We start from the raw sequence: 18,522 nt of genomic DNA on the forward strand, positions 1-18,522 counted from the left end.
CATCTCCTCTCGCCCATCTACCAACGACTGTATAGCAAGGCTGATGATGGGTTATCGACAATCGACTTTAGTCTCGAACCCGCTCTAACGATCCAAACTGGAAACCTTCCATCTCTTAAACCGAGCTGCCGAAGCGGCATCAAGCTCCTCTTCCTAGACCCGGAACTCGGCATCGTGGATAGCGAGTCAACTAGCGTAATGCCGACGAGGGGACTTCATGCGATATGCAAGTAGGTCAGAAGGTGTGAAGCTAGTAGGAAGGTAAGTTTAATGGCGGGAATAGCTGTAGGCACTGCTCACACGTGACAAGTCTTGGCATTTAATACTCCGGCGTGAACGGTCTCCGCCTTCGGTTTCTTCCCTCCGCTCACCTTCAAGTCCCATCCCAGCTGTTCCACCACCCGGAGAACATGGTATGCCTGCAACCGCCCGATACAGAACTAGACGTGCAGCAAAAGCCTGTCTGTCTTGTCGGAAACGGAAGGTCAGGTGCGACTATGCCATTAAAGGGTCACCCTGCTCGAATTGTGACCAGGATGGGTTCGAATGTCTGGCCATTGACAGGAAGAAGCGACATAGGTCTGTGATAGAGTCCCTTCCTGGAGCGAAGCCTACCCTCCACTCCTCGACTTCTGCTCAAACACATTACGATGCAACCGGCACTTCGAACACGACCGGCCTCTCGACAGTCGGCGAGGCTGCTGTTGATTCGTTGTCTGCACCTCCCGAGGGAATTGAGCAATGTGCAACCCGACGAACGTCGTCCTTCTCGAGACACAGATTGTTGCATTCGGTCCCGCACTACGCCTTTCTGATGCGCCTTTCTCAACCCCAACGTTCCGATGCGAGGCCTCTGGAGGACATCGTTCTTCATTTGGCATCAGACAAAAACCAAGGATCGTTTGCCCCCGTCTCGGGATGCAGCGAAGATGAACTGCACTATCTCAAGAGCGTCGGTTGCTTCGATGTACCTCCATCCCATGTCCTTTCGGCGTTGATTGATGCTTACTTCACTATCTTCCACCCATTCTTCCCTGTTGTCCAAAAGTCGGACTTCTTACACTCCATCAAGTCCATCGAAGTTTCGATGGGCCCCAGTCCAAACGCTGCACATCATGCCAGCCCGGCTCAACATGCTTCTATTCCAGAGTTGCCCCCTCGAAATACACATTTCAGTCTCCTGCTCCTCCAAGCTGTGCTTTTCATAGCAATCGGAGTTGTGCCCTCGGAGGTCGTGTTGGCCGCAGGATTTTCGTCCCGCAAGCAAGCGCGCCATGCATATTACCTCAAGGCTCGCCGCCTCTATGACCTCGACTATGATGAAGATCCGATTGCCACTATTCAGGCCCTATTACTGATCAGTCAGTACTATCCTTCTATCACTGAACGGAAGCACACGTGGCATTGGATACACCAAGCTATCAGCCTAGCTCAAGTCAGCGGGCTGCACAGGGACCCTGGCAATGTCCCGCATCGGGCTCTGTGGGCGCGAATCTGGTGGGCGTGTGTTGTACGAGACCGGTGCAATGGCCTGGGGACTGGCCGTCCTCTCATGATCAACAGCCTGGACTGCACCACGCCGATGTTGGTGCTTGATGATGTCGAAGAAGAAGGTGACTCCGAGCAAGATCTTGAGATAAAGGCCATATTCATCGAATTCGTCAAGCTCTGCCAGATCGTAGAAGGCATCGTCACACTGCGCTATTCAAGCTCAATGGCGGATGCGGCTCCTCCTGATCAGCTCAAAGTCTGCGAAGATGCCCTAGAACGCTGGACACACTCTCTGCCACCTCAAGCGAAGCGACAAGACCATCTACAAACGTTCTCGGGGAATATAGGTGTCGCCACCATGTACCGTGCAATCTTGCACGCATGCTTGAACACCATTCGCATTGCCTTGTATCAGTCACTAACTCTGTGGAATGGAGCCGGGGATTGGGCTACTACGTGTCAACAAAAGGTTGAATTCGCGGCTTTGGACAACACACAGCTTTTTACCCATCTCGTCAACCTTGACCTAGTGCGATTCTGTCCCACGATCGCAGTGACGTTTACATTGGCGCCTCTTATTGTGCATGTCCTTGGGATCAGATCCTCAAGATCGGAGGAGAGACTCCAAGTACATAAGAACCGATTTGAGCTGTGCATGATATTCCTGCGCCAGCTGCGTGATATTTACTGGCACGCAATCTTCTACTGCGAATTCTTCGAGCTGGCGGCGTCAATCAAGGACCATCAGTTGAGAACGCAAATGTCAGAGGCCCATGATCCTTTGGCTTCCTTTCTCACACAGCGTATCAGTGTTGGCGATCTCATGGTGCTTCGACATTATCAAAACCTCGGAAGAGCTGGTGAAGTGGATGATCTACAAATGGCCCCATCAGCATCACCGGTATATTCCCCGGAATGGTCTCAGAACGCCAGACAGGAAGGTCATGGTTACGGCAATCTAAGAGGGACGCCATCAAGCCTCAATATACCAACCCATTTATCTGACACCGTGGCTTCCGACCATGGCTATATGAACCACGCTGAACCTATGAACATGAATGAATGGTTAGCTGCGCATTCGCGTACTGGCCAGTCCATTCCATTCGCCTGAGTTCGTACGCTGCAAACTTCCACCTACGAAGCAGCACACTAATCCATAAGTGGACCGAGACCTTGGTCTCGTTGGAGCCTCAAACGAGACCGCTGTTGATGATCGACAAGCCATCCTGAGAGCGCCAGAAAGTGCCATCTGGATAGCTGTACTGCTCGATTGCCGTCTCTCGAAACTCGACACTGTAGCCGGACTCCAATGGCGTCACAAAAAAGCCATCACGCGTCTGCAGTGGTGTTGTGAGGACGTGGTTATAGGTGGTGATGTTCTCGAGCATGCTCTGTTTCCCAGATACGCAAAGGTAATCTACCAAAGACAGGTGCTGCGTATACTCATTCAAGCCTATGCCACCACTATGCGGGACAACTGGAACTCCAAACCTGTGATCATGTCAGCTGCTTCGCCTAAGCGTCTTGGAGGTCTTTCTCCTTACTTTTTTGCCATCAGGAGGACCGCTAGGACCTCATTAACGCCCCCTAAACGGCAGGCATCAATTTGGCAAACATCAATAGCCTCAGCCTGGAGTAATTGCTTGAACATCACTCGGTTATGGCACATCTCTCCTGTCGCGACCCCTATTCCGTGAGCTTTCAGGGCTTTTCGGACAGCAGCGTGTCCAAGAATGTCATCGGGTGATGTTGGCTCCTCGATAAATCTGCACATTCAGCCTTTGTCAGTCATGAACGGTTGGAGCGCGGTGAACTGGCACCCACGCTGGTTTGAACTCGGCCAGCTGAAGCATCCACTGAATGGCCTCGGACACGCCCCAGACCTGATTCGCATCGACCATCAAGGTCTTGTCCTCTCCCATTAGTTCTCTGGCGATCCGGCACCGTCGCTTATCATCCTCAAGATCCCTCCCAACCTTTAGTTTGAACTTGTCGTGGCCAGCCGCAAGAAGGTCTTTCATCAACTTTCGCATCTTTTCGTCCGAATACCCCAACCACCCAGCTTCTGTCGAGTATGCAGGTACCGCCCGATCAGCCTCAGCATCGCGAAGTCGCTGTGGCTTTGATGCCTCCTGCGCTTTCAATAGAGCGATTGCCTCCGACGGGGTAATGGCGTCCTCAATATAGCGGAAGTCAATACACCTCACAAACTCCTCCGGCCGCATATCGGCGATGAGCTTCCAGACGGGTTTCTTCTCCGCTCGCCCCCAGAGGTCCCATAGGGCGTTGACACAGGCAGCCAGAGCCAGGTGGGTGACCCCCTTTTCAGGACCGACCCACCGGAGTTGAGAATCGGAGACGAGGAAGCGCCATGTTTTGCCCATGTCAGACGTCAGATCAGAGAGTCGCTTGCCCACGAGGCGCTCAGCTGTGGCACGAGCAGCTTGACAGACCAGATCATTCCCGCGGCCGATGGTGAACGAAAAGCCGTGTCCTGCCAAATGCGAGTTGGTACTCAAAACGATGTAAGCGGCACTGTAGTCAGGAGCGCCATTCATTGCATCTGAACCTGCTGAGGTGAGGCTTGTGGGGAAGCGCAGGTCTGATTCGACCTGTTAGTCCTTAAACAGTGTGAAACTCAGGAGTGCTCGAACAGACCAAAGACTTGATATGACTGGATGATGATTTCGTTCAGACTCATTGAGTTGTGGCTCGTGCCATTCGACAACGCCTGGTCAACTGCCATTATTTCGTTCAAAGTTCGCAAATGGAATTGATCAAGTTGTCGGTCTGAAGAACTATTTGCGAGCAAAATCGTTGGGCCTCACAACTCGCAGAGAAATTGGGCTTTTTTGGAGCAATTAATGGCTACATCTACATGAACCACGATCGAGATATTACGAATCTTTTCTTCACATATTTTCGAACACAGCTCCAGTCGGGCGATATCAGTTTCGGCACTGATCGTATTCAACCGGCCACGGAACCTCGACATATGGTCGGCGTTAGGGAACAGACCGAATTGCCGAATGTCGGCTTCTGATTGGCAGCCACCGCGCATGGATGATCTATCCCGCATTCTGGTGAGTCTGCAGCAGCGCACCCGTTGGTGGCGTTGACGGACTTTGTCAGGAATTCCTTTTTCGGGCTTCGGCAGCTTGACACAGCCGCGACGTATCGTGAGGAGTGTTTCGGGCAAAAGCCCAGAGACATTTGCGATACTGAAAACCCATAATGAATCAGCTATTTGATGGCGGGACTCAGATATACTCGACTCACGCCAGTTTCCTCAAAGACCGGGCGACCTATTGTCAGAATCATTGTTGTTCCCAAGACGAGGTATGACCCCTTCGTGCTATTAACCAAGGATGGATCCATCGCATAATCTATATTACCTTGGACCGGCCAAGGGGTTTCCCCAGTCACTGGCTCTTGGGAATGGTAGGATAGGCGCTAGTCTCATTTCCACCACAGACGTGGACACATTCCTCCTGAATGAGGTTACCTTTTGGTCAGGCAAGCCTTACCAGCCCCAGAGCGAATATGGGGGCAAGGCTGCCATCAACGAGATGCGTGAGCGTTACGTACAAAAAGATCACCAGGCTGTGCAGACCTTGGCAGAGAAATGGCTGCAGCCTCCGAAAGGGGACTTCGGCACAAATCTGAGCGTAGGCAGACTCAAAATTGAGTATTCTCGAGGTACTACCGGGAAGGGTAAGTTGGAGAGAGGGCTGAGACTGGACCAAGGTATTGGCTGGGTGTCCTGTTCCTCGGACGATTCTACATTGCAGGTCAGCAGGGAGACGTTTATCTCCCACCCTCACCAGGTCATCGCTGTGAAGATTTCGGCGAACGATGGAACCGTTTCCTGCAACATCAAGTTTGAGGGAGAAACTACAAGTTGGTCGACCAAGAAACCAAGTGCGACTGAGTTGGAAATCCATACCCAAGCACTTGAGACGGTGCACAGTGATGGAACTTGTGGTGTAAAGCTGCATGGCCTAGTTCACGCTCAGTCCGATGGCGCATTGCTCCCTACAGAAGATATGATTTCTGTTGTGGATGCTTCCTCTGTGGTGGTATTGATCGCTCTGAACACAGACTATCTGGTTCCGCCTGATAAGGACTGGGTTTCTCTGGCCCGCGCTCAGATCCAAACTGCCTCAGACGCTGGATATGACAAAGTCAAGCAGTGCCATACTCAAGACCACCATGGCCTCTATTCTCGCGTGGCTCTCACGCTCGGCCCAATATCGTCAACATCACACCTTCCTACGGACCAACGACAGAAAGCACTGACTGCATCAAAAGGAGACACCTCAGATGATTTATCCCTTTACGCGTTGTACTTCAATTATGGCCGTTACCTCTTGCTTGCAGGCACTCGCTCAGACTCTCCACTCCCACTTCATCTACAGGGCCTCTGGAATGACCGGGAAGCCAATGCCATGAACTGGTCATGCGACTACCACCTTGACATCAACACGCAAATGAACTACTTCCCAGTCGAACCATGTGGGCTAGGGGACGAATGCCACCAGCCGCTTGCGAAGTACATGCAAAAACTCGCGGAAGCTGGAGCCGAGTCCGCCAGGAATTTCTACGGCACCCACAAGGGCTGGGTGGCACACGTGTTCTCGAACATCTGGGGATTCACCGCGCCCGGCTGGGAAACAAGCTGGGGGCTCAATGTTACAGGAGGACTGTGGATGGCCATGGAGATGAAGGAGCATTGGGAGTATACTCTGGACAAGGCATACATGAAGGGATATGCCTGGGACGTGTTGAAAAGCGCGGCCGAATTCTTCCTGGAGTATATGTCCCCCGCCGACCCGAAGACGGGCTATATGGTGACTGGCCCGTCTGTGTCGCCCGAAAACACCTTCTTTGTCGAGCAACAGGGCAGACGTGAGGAGCGTTCATTGAGCCTATCCCCAACTCTCGACGTGGTCCTCGTCAGAGATCTCCTGGCATTCTGCGTCGACGTCGCTACATCGTCACTGAACAGTACGGACGCCACGAATGACGACTTCATTTCGCGCGCCAAAGAAACCCTGCCCAGACTCCCACCCCTCCAAATCGGCCGGCACGGCCAACTGCAAGAATGGCTCGACGACTTCGAGGAAGCGCAACCGGACCACCGCCACCTGTCGCACCTTGTGGCCCTGATCCGTAGCACTCAGATCAGCACGCGACGCACGCCCGCACTGGCCGAGGCCGTGCGCGTCACGCTCGAACGACGCCGCGCCCGCGCGGACCTGGAGGACATCGAGTTCACGGCCGTGCTGTTCGCCATGGGGTTTGCACGCCTTGACGACGGGGACGCCGCGCTCAAGCCTCTCACACACCTGATTTCGGAGTTGTCGTTCGAGAACCTCCTGACCTTCTCCAAGCCCGGCGTCGCCGGCGCCGAGACCAACATCTTCGTCGTGGACGGCAACTTCGGCGCCACGGCCGCCGTGGCGGAGCTGCTGTTGCGGAGTGTGCGTGTCGGGGAGGTCGAGCTCTTGCCGGCCCTGCCGACGACGTGGGGTAAGAGTGGACGTGTGGAAGGGCTCAGAGCCAAAGGCAACCTCGTCGTCGGGATCCAGTGGAGCGAGGACGTATTGGTCGAGGCAACGATTCGGAATGCCGGTGCGGACGCATTGGTGGTCGAAGTCTACTACCGGGAACGGTCTGTCAAGGTCGACCTGCAGCCCGCCTCGACAGTCAGAGTGGATCAAGAGCTTGTGCCGCTGTGAGAGTGTCGCTCAATGGACCCCGGTAGCTGTAAGGGACAAGGATGCTAATACGAGTAGAGTATTTCTCGACTACAGAATCACACCGAAAGAGCTCTATAACAATGAGATACACAAGAAGCATCCAAGTATTCCATTTTCCATCGCGGTCTGGCACCTAGAGAAATCTGTATCGGTCTGTATGCATTACCGCCGCTGAGGAACTTTTCCCATCCATATTCATGCATGTATATGTGAATAGTCACAACTCGCTCAAACACTCGCTTCGCCAAATCGCTAGTACATCATCGCGACTATGCCGGGAACTGCGCTAAATCGCTAGAAAAATCGAGAGGAAGAGCTAACAAAATTGGCACCTGAGGATGGTGCTGGGGCTGGGAAAAAATAGTCTCTAGGTAGGTCTCTCCTCGCGTGGGGAGTCATTGGTGGTTGGCGACTGGGTCAGAGCTCCCGAACCAGCCACAACGTCGGCAGCAGCAGCAGCATTGCGACCTGACGGTGGCGGTGTGCCTGGAAGCTGAATGGTGACGTGAGGACGTCCTGCTGTCGCGACGTCACTGTCGGCGGGCTGGGCGGCTGTATCTCCCACAGTCTGCATCTGGGCAACGTCAGTCTGCGCGTCCTCGTCGGCCTGGATCTGTTCCTCCTGGTCGCTGATAGCGGGAAACGCGGAACTGGCGCCCTGTGCCAGAAAGCCGTTCGTGGCCGTCCTGCGAGGCTTTGGGAACGGTCTTGCGGCGCGATCTTCTTGGGGGCTGTCGCTGGTGACGACCGGGGTGGTGGGAGGTATATCAGTATCAAGGGGTTGCTGCGGCCCCTTGCTGTTGCGCTTGTCGCCCTTCAGCATGTCCCTCTTGATCTTATACGTCTGCAACCACGAGGTGTTGCCCTGGCGGGTGTGCGGGAACAGGTCCCACTTGTCCATGCTCGCCTCTTCTTCGGGGGTGAGCGCGAGCCAGGCGTACAGATCTTGACGTTTCTTGGAGCGTTCCTGGCCCTCCTTGCGGCCGCTGACCCACTTCTTGTCCTTCCCGTCTCCTTCCTCGTGGAAGTCGTACGACTCGGGCCACTCGTAGATGTCGGCCCGGAGCCGGGACCCAACATAGCAGTGCCGCACTTTGCGGAAGTCCGTGGGCTTGACACTTTTCTCGGCGTCATCGTGGTGGTGATCAGGCTGGTGGTCCTCTTGCTTCTCACCGCCATGGAGCTTCCTCCTCACCCAACCTTGAAAGTTTGTCAGCCACTCCGAGTCGTCACATCCGACCTTTGAGATCAGCAAGATGGTCGGCAAGACCATCAGGACGACCGTGTACATTTGACTTGCCAAGTCGGCCATGCCGATGGCGACAATGTGCACCGCAAAGACCAGCCATCCAATGCAGCGCATAATGAAATATTTCTTAGGGTTCAAGATCACAGGCCCTTCAATAAAGACCGAGGGAGCAACCAACAACTCATTTGGCATCCAGAAGGTGACCGGCTTCGAGTCAGATTGGATGATGAGGACCTTCGTAGGCGTTCCGGTCCAGCCATCGGGTTGTTCATCAAAGGCTTTGGGGTCTGAACGAGTTGGACGCCCTGTCTGCAGGGACAGCTGCTTTTGTCCGTTTAGAGGACTTGAAGAATTGCTTCCATTGGACTGGGCTTCCTCAAGCACCGATGCCGCTCCTCTGTACCTTAGGCCAGACTTCGTCTCCTGTTTCTTTTCCGGTTTCCATTGTGTCTTGTAATTGTGTCCTTGGAGAGATCCCGCCTTGACCACCTTGTCTATCATAGCATCGAACCCAATGCGTTGCTGGCCGATGACGTAGGCACGAACACCAATGGAGACAATCATAGCGATGGCATTAGCAAAGCCATACCAGTCCTTGGAAAGAATTGTGCCGGCAACAAGGAAGCCATTGAAGACGAAGCTTATGGCGAGGGAGAAGGCGATCTGCCCCTTCCGGGACCTTGGCTCCGTCACCGTCCATTCCACAAAGTTGCGGGTGGCCTCGAATTCTTGGGACAGCATCCATCTCGTCAACCAGGCGGCGAGATCTGTTGTGTGGATGCCCTGTGATATGTTGTAGAGGTTGAAGCCAGCGGCTTTTTCGATGAATCGGTTTCCAGCAATGACATACGCACCCAGCAGCGGAAAATACTCGAGATAGGCACTGCTCACGAGGCGGCCGACGGCTGCATCAACTTCTTCGGCTCCCAAAAGCGTTACCAGACCGAGAGCGTCAATGTGGAAAGGCTCCCATTTGAGGAGAACCTTCCAAGGAGCCCATGAGGTTGTGCTGGCAGCAGCCATGGTGGGTCACCAGTCTCTAAGAGCTATGACAAGGTAACGGAAAGCTTGCTAAGGCACGGCTCGTCGGGTGCTTCGTTGCGGAAGGATGAAGCCGGGAAGTAACGTCGACCCAACGCCGGAACTCAAGAGATGATTATGAAATCCATTGTTCAAGCAAATTGAAGTAAGAAGACAGCTTGAAAAAGGAGACTGATGATGAAAGACCACCAGAGAAAGGGAATAAAAAAAGAGAGCCAAGACACGCCCTCATGCGGCTGAAGCAAGCCTTTGCTCTGGACGTATTAAATACGAGGTAGACAGTCGTTCTTCTCGGACAGCTTTGGCCCCAAATAAGTGTGAGTGCCAACTGGCAGTCGAGACGCCATGGACACCCTGCCCAGGGGCTAGTAGGCTAGTCACCACCTTTAACCGAAAACAACATCGTTTGTCTCGGCCTGACATTTGGAACCAGGCCAGGTCGATGTTGATAAGGTTGCTGAATCACAGCAACAAATGGAGGCTGCTGAGCTTGTGCTTGTCGCAGCATATACAGATCAACCAGAGAATCGTGATATCCGAAGGCATGGTGAAATCCTCAAAAGCGGGTGTTGTGCTAAGTATCCAGGGCTGAAAGTGTGATGCACGTGATATGGTCCTTGGCAAAGCTGCGCTCGGAAAACTTTCCCCTGTTCCAGGCGGATTTCACTTGTTGCGATTCAAGGTCACTCAGCTCTAGGACGTTCATCCGACGCAGATGTCCATTGACTCTTCAATAGCAGTCTCAAACTAGCGACCTGATGTCGCGTTGTCAACAATGCCCAAGTTTCAGGAGGGTGTGCTGACTACAAACACGGGGCTACACGTACGACGTACTCATAAGGCTCTTGAGGTATCCGATGAAGCCCAAATAGTATCGTGGGTTCGCAAGCCTATTCGATTTCCGCCTGTTGCTCAGGCAGTTGCTGTGTTTGAGAGATAAAGCATCACATCATGGACCTGTGGCAGGCCTCCACGATGAGCGCCCTTCGACGTCTACCTTGGCCTGGTCTCAGCGCAGAATCTCGCCGGCTTGAGACACCTGGGCACAAAGAATCAATTATCTACTGCGTCAATGGTGAGTCTGATCCATGGGCAGTGAGATCTCTCCACACTCTGTCTTGAGAAGAATCAGTTGGAGTCAGAAAGGCAGAAGAGCCTCGTGGATCTTCAACAAAGGCGTGTCTTCAATCCATTGAGCGCCTGAACACAGCTGTGGTCCTCAAGATGGATCATGGAGGGATCCCAGAGGCTTCACAGCCGACTGCCTACTCAGATGCCTCTCTCGGGAGACTGAAGGTAGTGGTCGGTGAGGGCAAGTCTTCAGATATTTAAACCCTCCAGGAAGCAGCTCTTGGTGTTCCATCTCTCCTGCATCCACACAGCACTTCTCCTTACGGTCATTCTCAAATACAAAGCATCCAGACTGCCCTTCAACACTCTCTGATACCATTGGGGTTTCCTCTACTTACTCAAATACCATCCATCATTCGACCCGACTTACCTCCAAATCACTTCCGCCATTCACGTTAACATGCACAAGCAAACCAGGAGGCACCAGCCTTCGGCACCAAAGCCGCGTCGAGTTCATGATGAGGACTGCCGTTGCCCGCACTGTTCACATGGACGGTGTCATTGCTGCGGGCGTTGCATGAAGCAAGCGAAGTCCAAGACACCACGCTGTACGCAAACGGAATGCAACAATCAGAAACACGTCGCTGGTGTGCGCTGTTCCAAGTAGGCAAAGTCGCTCGGAATTCAACCATCGACCACAACCACAAATCTCCCACTCACACTCTCACCTCTCGACAGTATTGAGATTATCACACACCTCAATAAACTTCATCACCTCTCAAGGACTTGCAGCATACTGCCAACACCGTGGGCCGAGACTATCCAACCCAACAAACAGAATGTGCTCCCTCCAAAGGGGTCGGTGGCTCGGACGATAGATGAGCCAAGCAAGTGGTGTTGAGAAAGTTGGGCGGAACGAAGGGCGGCGGTCTGCCTGTTTGTATCTGGTGTTTTGCTTTGGTTAACAGGTTGTGAAATTTCGGGAACCTGTTTGTCGTTTGTTTACCGGAAATTTTGGATGCATCTCACAATCTGGTATCTTTTGGAGAATGGACTGTGCTTGCAAGCTATGCATCAAGGGAGGGAACACTCGTTTGTGGCATCGACAACCCTAGACAGTTTCTTTTGTTTTTGTGTGGGACTTGGGGCAGGGAACGGACGGGTCGGGTAACAGGGCATCATGGTTCAAGGGGATAGCAAGAGATAACATCTGAAAATCACAAAAAAACTTGAAAACACCAATTTACAATGAGTTTCGATCCATTTCTTTTTTCTTTCTCAACTTTGATTGAATTGAGCTATCAAGAACCGAAAAGGCCTCGTAACAATGCTGTCCGCACCGTCTTCATTTTTTCTTCTTCTTCGCATAGCCACATCCCTACTCGGACAAACAAGGCTGGGCAACGATCAAGTACATCCCTTCATCTCCAGCACAGGGCTTTCCCTCTCCACCAAAGGAAGAACGAGTGATCCTCAGGGTCGAGTCTCTTTCCCTCGTGAGTGCCGTTGACTTTCGGCCTTGCCTGCTGCGAGCGGTGTGGTTGTGGGTGTTACGTGGGTTCGGAATTATGGTTTTGATGTGTGGTGTGTGCGTGTTTGTGTCTGACTTTTGGACGCGTTACTGTTGGATAAGATGCAGAGTTGGTGGTCTTCCAGCGAGATTGGAGATGAAACTGCTTCTCGTGCGAGTTTTTCCACATCTTATCTTCTCAACAGGAGCTCTACCAGCCGGTGGCGCCAGCTGTCGCCTCCTGGGCCCAGTCAGCAGTGCCAGTGCCTGGCTCGGCCCAGTTGGCATCAGCCTGAGGAGCACCCTCGATACCAGGCGCAGCGCCCGGCTCTCCAGTCCAATCCGCGTTGTCTGTGAATCCACGGTCGACTGCAGGAGCGCCGGCCTCTTCCGCACCAGGCACCTTCTCCTCCTCCTTCTGCTCCTCGGCCTCCGGATCGCGGTAGAAGTACAGATCCACGACGACGTCCCACTCGACTTCACGGTTGGCCAGGGTGCCGCGGAGACGGAGCACCTCACGTGCCAGCATCCACCAGATCAAGCCGATGGCGTGACGGCCCTTGTTGTTGGTGGGGATGGCGACGTCGACGAACTCGGTCGGGGAGTCGGTGTCGCAGAGGGCGATGACGGGGATGTTGACGTACGAGGCTTCCTTGATAGCCTGGGCGTCGGTGCGCGGGTCGGTCACGATGATCAGGCGGGGCTCCTTGAACGAGCGGGTGATGTAGTTGGTGAAGTTACCGGGGGTGAAGCGACCAGCGATGGCGACGGCTCCGGTGTGGGCGGCGAACTTGAGGACAGCACGTTGACCGTAGGGACGGGCGGAGATGACACAGATGTCGGCCGGGTTATCGACGGCGGCGATGATGCGGGCCGCGAAGACGATTTTCTCCCTGTAAAACAATCATAGTCAATTGATGTTCGGGTGAGCGCGACTGTACACCACCAGAGTCGCAGCGCTTGTAAGACGCCGGGCAAGCTAGCAGAGTCGGTGGATTTCATACCAGGTCTTCGAGATGTTGATGACGTTGATGCCATCAGGACGAGTCTTCCACAGGTAGGGTTCCATGTGAACCTGGAGGTTCTTGGATCCCAAGTGACATTGTGCCGCAAGGAGCATCTCAATGTCCTGGGAGGTGGGGTTGAAGATGGGAGGGAGGTTTGCTGGGCTCGCCATGATTGTGACTAGATCTTTGATCAACCAGAACGGCGAGTTTTGAAAAGAGAAGGGAGTGGAAAGAGAAGGGAGAGAAGGAAGAGAGTTGATCGATCAAGGCCAGCAACGAGGCTCAAAGTTCACTGCGAAAAAGATTGAGCAATGAGATCCTCTGTGTGCGTTTAGCTAATCCACGCCAAGATTTCTCTTCGGCTCAGCTTCCTGACAGCGGCGGCAGGGCTCTGTTCGGGGCGGAAATACTTTTGTGCGGGAAGATCCTCAATCTCAATCGAGAACTCGGGGAAAGTTCTTGTACAGCATCAAGACCGTGTAGTAGATTAGTCTGCGTTGAAGTTTCATCAATTTCGACTGCTCGAACTATGCCACCGCGACTTCCTGCCACTGCTGCGAGCAGTATCTTCAATTGTAAGGCAGCGCCCCTCTCCTTCGATGCCTGTGCTAACCATTTTGCAGTGACCAGTCTGCTTCAGAGCTTGCCCGCAACCACACGGAATCAAGCACTCACAAAGTGCTCTGCCTGCCTCTTCTCCACCACAGCTCCTTTAGAAGCGAAGCGGACGCGGAAACGAAAGGTCAGGAAGCATGTCGACCCATACCGCCTGGCGCAGGCCCGGCAGCGCAAATCAGCCAATTTAGCACGACAAAAAGTGTTGCAAGCAGAACGCGAACTCGCCCTCGGTGACCCTGTCCGATCACGGCCGACGCCGTTTGTCAGTTCGTTGCAGGCAAACGCTCCTATCGCAACGATCAAAGAGTCCTACCTAAACTACTTTCTGAAACCGGAGGACGTGCAAAAATCCCTAGAATACTCCAAGTGGCTGACTGAACCTCTTCCGGATTCCAGCCCCATTGTGGGAGCTGAAGCACGGCTTGCTGAACGAATCAAGGAGCATGCCGCTTCCCACGGAAATGCTTCGAAGGCCTTGCTCGCTATTGCCTCGCTGGAGAACGCTAGCAGCAAAGATCGCACACGCATCAACATTCAAAGATGCATCGAAGAGTTTGGCCGCCACAACACGGAAGGGGTTCTTGCGCCGGGGCTCCAGAGCAAGCAGAATGCCTGCAAGGAAAGCGAAGGGACCGATACCACTGCCATCACGGTCCCGAAACGGATCGGTGCAGACACTGGATCTCCCGAAGTCCAAATTGCCATACTCACGGCAAAGATCAACGTCCTCGCGAACAACTTGCACAAAAAGGACAAAAGCAACAAGAGGCGATTGAGGATGATGGTGCACAAGAGACAAAAGTTAATGGCGTATCTCAGAAGACAAGACCGAGGCGGGCCAAGATGGCAGAATGTCGTTGAGAAACTTGGGCTCAACGATGCCATGTGGAAAGGAGAGATCAGCTTGTAAAGTATCGGTGGGAAAGAACATTGTACGATCAGGTACTGAAACTCGTTTATATACTGTCGATCGTACAGCTTTGTATTGAACCGGAGCTGTTCAACTCACCCCTCTGCCGCCGTCGACGTCAAATGCTGCGCCTGTGATATAATTCGCTTCGTCCGACGCCAGGAAGCACACCATGTTTGCAACATCGGCTGGCTGACACACCCGACCGAGCGGGATCGTGCCCAGCACCTTTTTGCGTCCTTCTGGCGTGTCTATCCCTCCTTGTACTGCGGCAAGCCTATGATGCATGAGATCAGAAGTAGGTCACAAACCGAACAAACCCGGACAACTCACATGGCCGTTTCTCCTACCGCTGGTCGAATGCAGTTATACCTGATCTGATCGACGGCGTACTCTGCGGCAAGACCTTTCGTCGCCTGTGTGAATTTTGTCAGCTGGAGAAGTGGCTGGTCCATGGCCGATTTCCGTTCGAAAGAAGAAATCAATCTCTGAACTCACCACCGTCACAGCTCCTTTACTGGAGGCATACCACACCAGATTTGGCCTCGGTCGAGGCTCACTGATGCTGCTCAAATTGACAAACAGTCCGGGGACCTTGTTCTCCTTCCACCACGGCACGATCACCTTGGTGCTCAAATACAACGGCTTCACATTCACCCGGAACACTCTCTCGAACTCTTCTTCGGCGATTTCGTGCGACGGACCGGCGAGATGCACCACGCCGGCGCAGTTGACGACCACGTCGAGGCGGTTGGAGTTCTTTTCGAGCACCGTCGAGAGGATGGAGCGCCATGAGGATTCGAGCGTGATGTCGCCTGTAAACGCGTGGGCTTTGCCCGGGTTGGCGGAGCACAACGTGACCGTCTTTTCGTTTTCAGAGGTGTTGATGTCGACGCCCAGCACGGAGGCGCCCTCGGCAGTGAGCTTTTGGACGATCTGGAGGGGGAAGTATGTGTTAGAAGCCGGACTGACTCCTTTGGGGGAGTATCATCAGTGCCACGCAGGTCTGTGGATGGAAGTCCTGCGACCAGCCTCGTCCAGCGCTGTACATATGCCTTGAGCTGTCATGGACCGAGAATACACTACCAGTCGATCATCGGCCAAATGCATGGAGTTCTACTTACGGCTCGCCCAAACCCAGCCCCAGCGCCCGTCACGACTATGCTCTTGCCGTCCAGCCGGCCCATTGTTCCAAAGGATATGCCGAATGCCTTTGATGCTTCAGAGGAGGATGGAGGACGAGGGCGATGTCTTGCTTCTAGCAGACGAATCAGCCTTGCAGCGACTGGTGTCAAATTGACTATCTCTCTGTGTACATCCCAGCTTGGAGCGAACCCATGTGCGTTCTCTACTCCACGTTTTCTGCTTTTCCCCCCTTTCGCCCGCTTTCTTTAACTTTGCGGAGAAAGACTGTACTATCATCATCTAGTGAGGGGGTAGTGTTGTTGCCGAAACGAGAGCTTGAATTACTCGACACAGTGGAATGATTGGTTCTCTTGGGCCGTGAATGGAAATTTAGTGGGAGATGGGGTTTGTGATGAATAGAGAAGTCTCTTTTCGCTGAAGACGGCAACCTCAAGGTGTGCACACTACGTAGTCAGCCGTCCAAATACAGTGTCAAGACACTACAGTCAACCGTTGAAGACGAATGTGATTGTGGTTGCAACTGGCTATAGAGGCAATGCCGTCCAGCTATGACAATTTGAGTGTTCCTCCTCCCTTGGAGGCATATTTTGCCTTGATATCTCCGCCCCAACTTCCACCCTCGGTGAGCAGACTCGTAGCAGTCCCATAACGCCCATTTGAATCCGACAGACATCTCCAGACAGATGAAGACCGTGCAATATGAACGAGAGAGAGAGAGAGAGAGAGAGAGAGAGAGAGAATCAACATTGCCTTTCCCCGACAGAAGCGCAACCGGCACCAAACCTACTCCTCAATACCCGAGCCTCGGTTCCCGAATGCGTGCGTGTTGAAGGGTTCAAATCACGAATGGAGAACTGCTTGCTCATCTCACGGAGGTGAGGCATTCCCTTGCGCCGCCTCATCGTTGCCCTGAGAAAAGAACCGACGCAGCTCTGCGGCGAACACGTCCGGACTGCCGTGTTGTGCTTTGTTGAAGGTGGCGCCGTGGTCGAGGCCGTCGAACTCGACGCGCACCGCGTTGGGGAGGGTCCTTTCCAGCTCGTGGACCGCGTTCTTCAAGTACGCCTGGCTCCGACTCCCGCCCAGTATGAGCGTCTCGGTCTGGATCGCTGCCAGCTTCTGCAGGGACTCTTCCCCGAGCATCGACATGGCGATCTCGATGTCGTTACGCACCGTGGGAATTAGGTCCTTGATCAATGGCCCTGCGTACTGCTGCTCGCCGTCCGAGGGCGACGAATCCTTGCTGTTTGGTTTGTTGTTGCTGTTGTTGTGGCCGGTGGTGTGCTGCTCGAACGCCAGGAGCACTTTGGCCAGGAGCACCAGCGCGCCTTGGGGGAAGTATTTTGACCGGAAAATGGCGAGACCCATCTCCGTTCCAAGCATCGTGGTCACGGCGGCTTTGGCAAGCTCCCCGCGATCGATCTCAGCATGGTATCGCTGCACCCACGCCGTCATGGCCTCGCGATCCGCTTCAGGCCGCCAGGGGGGTTCAAACACCGCAATGCGCCGTATGTGCGAGGGCGGTGCTGCCAGTGCCGCTCTCAGTGTGATCAGTGCCCCTGAGCTGACGCCGAAAAGGAACTTTGCGCCCGTCACGAGGTGGATGGCTTCGACGTCTTCCACTTCTTTCTGGATCGAGTAGTCTCTGCCCGTGGGGCCGGACTTGCCACGTCCTCGCCGGTCAGGCAGATAGCAGGTGAAATTCTCCGACAGCGCCTTTGCGAGGTCCATGTGGCTGAGACCATGCTGCATCGCGCCATGGAGGATGATGATGCCCGGGCCCGTGCCGATCTGGTAGAAGGCGATCTTGGTGCCATCCCTTGAATGCGCCGTTTTCAGTTCGAACGCCATGAGTGAGTGGGATAGATGCCAGGACGTGAGACGGTCAACGAGGACGACTTATGCGTCGGTTGGCCGTCATACCTACTTAACAAGGCCGGGGAAATCTGTTTCAGATAATACCTACCCTTAAGGTTTTCCAATGGCATTGGGCCCGTGTATAGCGTGAAGCCAGGCACCAGCGAAAGCCTCTGAGTACTGCTAGGTGGACCGCGACCCGTCGGTCACACCGTCCATTTTCACTCGGTTGTACTTTAGGTGCCCATTCGTATTCGCATCGGACAAGATACGACTGGTGGCCTGTGCATCAGACATGTCGGGCCTGACGAACGGTTGGAAGACTTTTCATAGGTCGCGAGGCTTGGGACATGGTTCTCAAGTAAGAATGCCAATATTCTCCCGTCCAGCCTGGCAACGTTGGTGCCCTAAGGCAACAGTGAATATCACTCGAAGCAATAAGAATCCAAACATCTCGGTGCTTGTAAAAGAGACGAGATTGCTCCTTCGGAACTACGTTTCTCCGAGGGCATCGGTACATATATGTCTCCAAGTTGGTATCACTCACATCTTTCATCTCCAGGACGAGGTGTCGAATGATGAATGCTCAAAAGGTCTCGAACTGCCACAAGTCAGGCTCCTACTTACTGCCAGACTTCTAACGAAGAATAAGGTAGGCAGGGGCCCTTCTCCCGAGCGTGGTATTGCCTGACACTCTGTCCATTTTGTGGTTCAACTCTTGAGTTCTCAGCAATCAGCTACCACAGATGTCCCTGGTTGCACGAGGCGTGAGAGAAGAATGAATGGTCGCTCGAATGGAGACGGAGGAGGCTGAACCTCCTTTGTAAGGGCATAAGCGGCTCAAGGGGGCTCGCCCCTTG

General features: G+C 53.8%; 8 protein-coding genes across 8 annotated transcripts; 3 read left to right on the plus strand and 5 right to left on the minus strand.

Annotated features, from left to right (window-relative positions):
- Positions 1-410: 410 nt before the first annotated feature.
- AYL99_02393 (hypothetical protein) lies at positions 411-2,602 on the plus strand (the record flags this gene model as incomplete). The annotated part of the gene is made up of 2 exons (XM_018833909.1): positions 411-461; positions 536-2,602. 2 exons carry the CDS (start codon positions 411-413, stop codon positions 2,600-2,602), a joined length of 2,118 nt encoding a protein of 705 aa, XP_018696533.1.
- Positions 2,603-2,681: 79 nt separating this feature from the next.
- AYL99_02394 (hypothetical protein) lies at positions 2,682-4,237 on the minus strand (the record flags this gene model as incomplete). The annotated part of the gene is made up of 4 exons (XM_018833910.1): positions 2,682-2,982; positions 3,036-3,257; positions 3,316-4,093; positions 4,150-4,237. 4 exons carry the CDS (start codon positions 4,235-4,237, stop codon positions 2,682-2,684), a joined length of 1,389 nt encoding a protein of 462 aa, XP_018696534.1.
- A 622-nt stretch (positions 4,238-4,859) lies between these two features.
- AYL99_02395 (hypothetical protein) lies at positions 4,860-7,232 on the plus strand (the record flags this gene model as incomplete). The annotated part of the gene is made up of 1 exon (XM_018833911.1): positions 4,860-7,232. One exon carries the CDS (start codon positions 4,860-4,862, stop codon positions 7,230-7,232), a length of 2,373 nt encoding a protein of 790 aa, XP_018696535.1.
- Positions 7,233-7,620: 388 nt separating this feature from the next.
- On the minus strand, positions 7,621-9,525 carry AYL99_02396 (hypothetical protein; the record flags this gene model as incomplete). The annotated part of the gene is made up of 1 exon (XM_018833912.1): positions 7,621-9,525. The coding sequence occupies one exon, from the start codon at positions 9,523-9,525 to the stop codon at positions 7,621-7,623; it is 1,905 nt and encodes a 634-aa protein (XP_018696536.1).
- A 2,810-nt stretch (positions 9,526-12,335) lies between these two features.
- On the minus strand, positions 12,336-13,301 carry AYL99_02397 (40S ribosomal protein S0; the record flags this gene model as incomplete). The annotated part of the gene is made up of 2 exons (XM_018833913.1): positions 12,336-13,017; positions 13,129-13,301. 2 exons carry the CDS (start codon positions 13,299-13,301, stop codon positions 12,336-12,338), a joined length of 855 nt encoding a protein of 284 aa, XP_018696537.1.
- A 359-nt stretch (positions 13,302-13,660) lies between these two features.
- AYL99_02398 (ribosomal protein S15) lies at positions 13,661-14,659 on the plus strand (the record flags this gene model as incomplete). The annotated part of the gene is made up of 2 exons (XM_018833914.1): positions 13,661-13,706; positions 13,755-14,659. The coding sequence occupies 2 exons, from the start codon at positions 13,661-13,663 to the stop codon at positions 14,657-14,659; spliced, it is 951 nt and encodes a 316-aa protein (XP_018696538.1).
- A 90-nt stretch (positions 14,660-14,749) lies between these two features.
- On the minus strand, positions 14,750-15,846 carry AYL99_02399 (hypothetical protein; the record flags this gene model as incomplete). The annotated part of the gene is made up of 4 exons (XM_018833915.1): positions 14,750-14,936; positions 14,993-15,075; positions 15,158-15,595; positions 15,784-15,846. 4 exons carry the CDS (start codon positions 15,844-15,846, stop codon positions 14,750-14,752), a joined length of 771 nt encoding a protein of 256 aa, XP_018696539.1.
- An 826-nt stretch (positions 15,847-16,672) lies between these two features.
- On the minus strand, positions 16,673-17,656 carry AYL99_02400 (hypothetical protein; the record flags this gene model as incomplete). Its single annotated transcript, XM_018833916.1, has 1 exon — positions 16,673-17,656. One exon carries the CDS (start codon positions 17,654-17,656, stop codon positions 16,673-16,675), a length of 984 nt encoding a protein of 327 aa, XP_018696540.1.
- Positions 17,657-18,522: the final 866 nt, after the last annotated feature.

The sequence above is a fragment of the Fonsecaea erecta genome, assembly GCF_001651985.1.
Source record: "Fonsecaea erecta strain CBS 125763 chromosome Unknown Scaff2, whole genome shotgun sequence".
Taxonomy (NCBI): Eukaryota; Fungi; Ascomycota; class Eurotiomycetes; order Chaetothyriales; family Herpotrichiellaceae; genus Fonsecaea; species Fonsecaea erecta.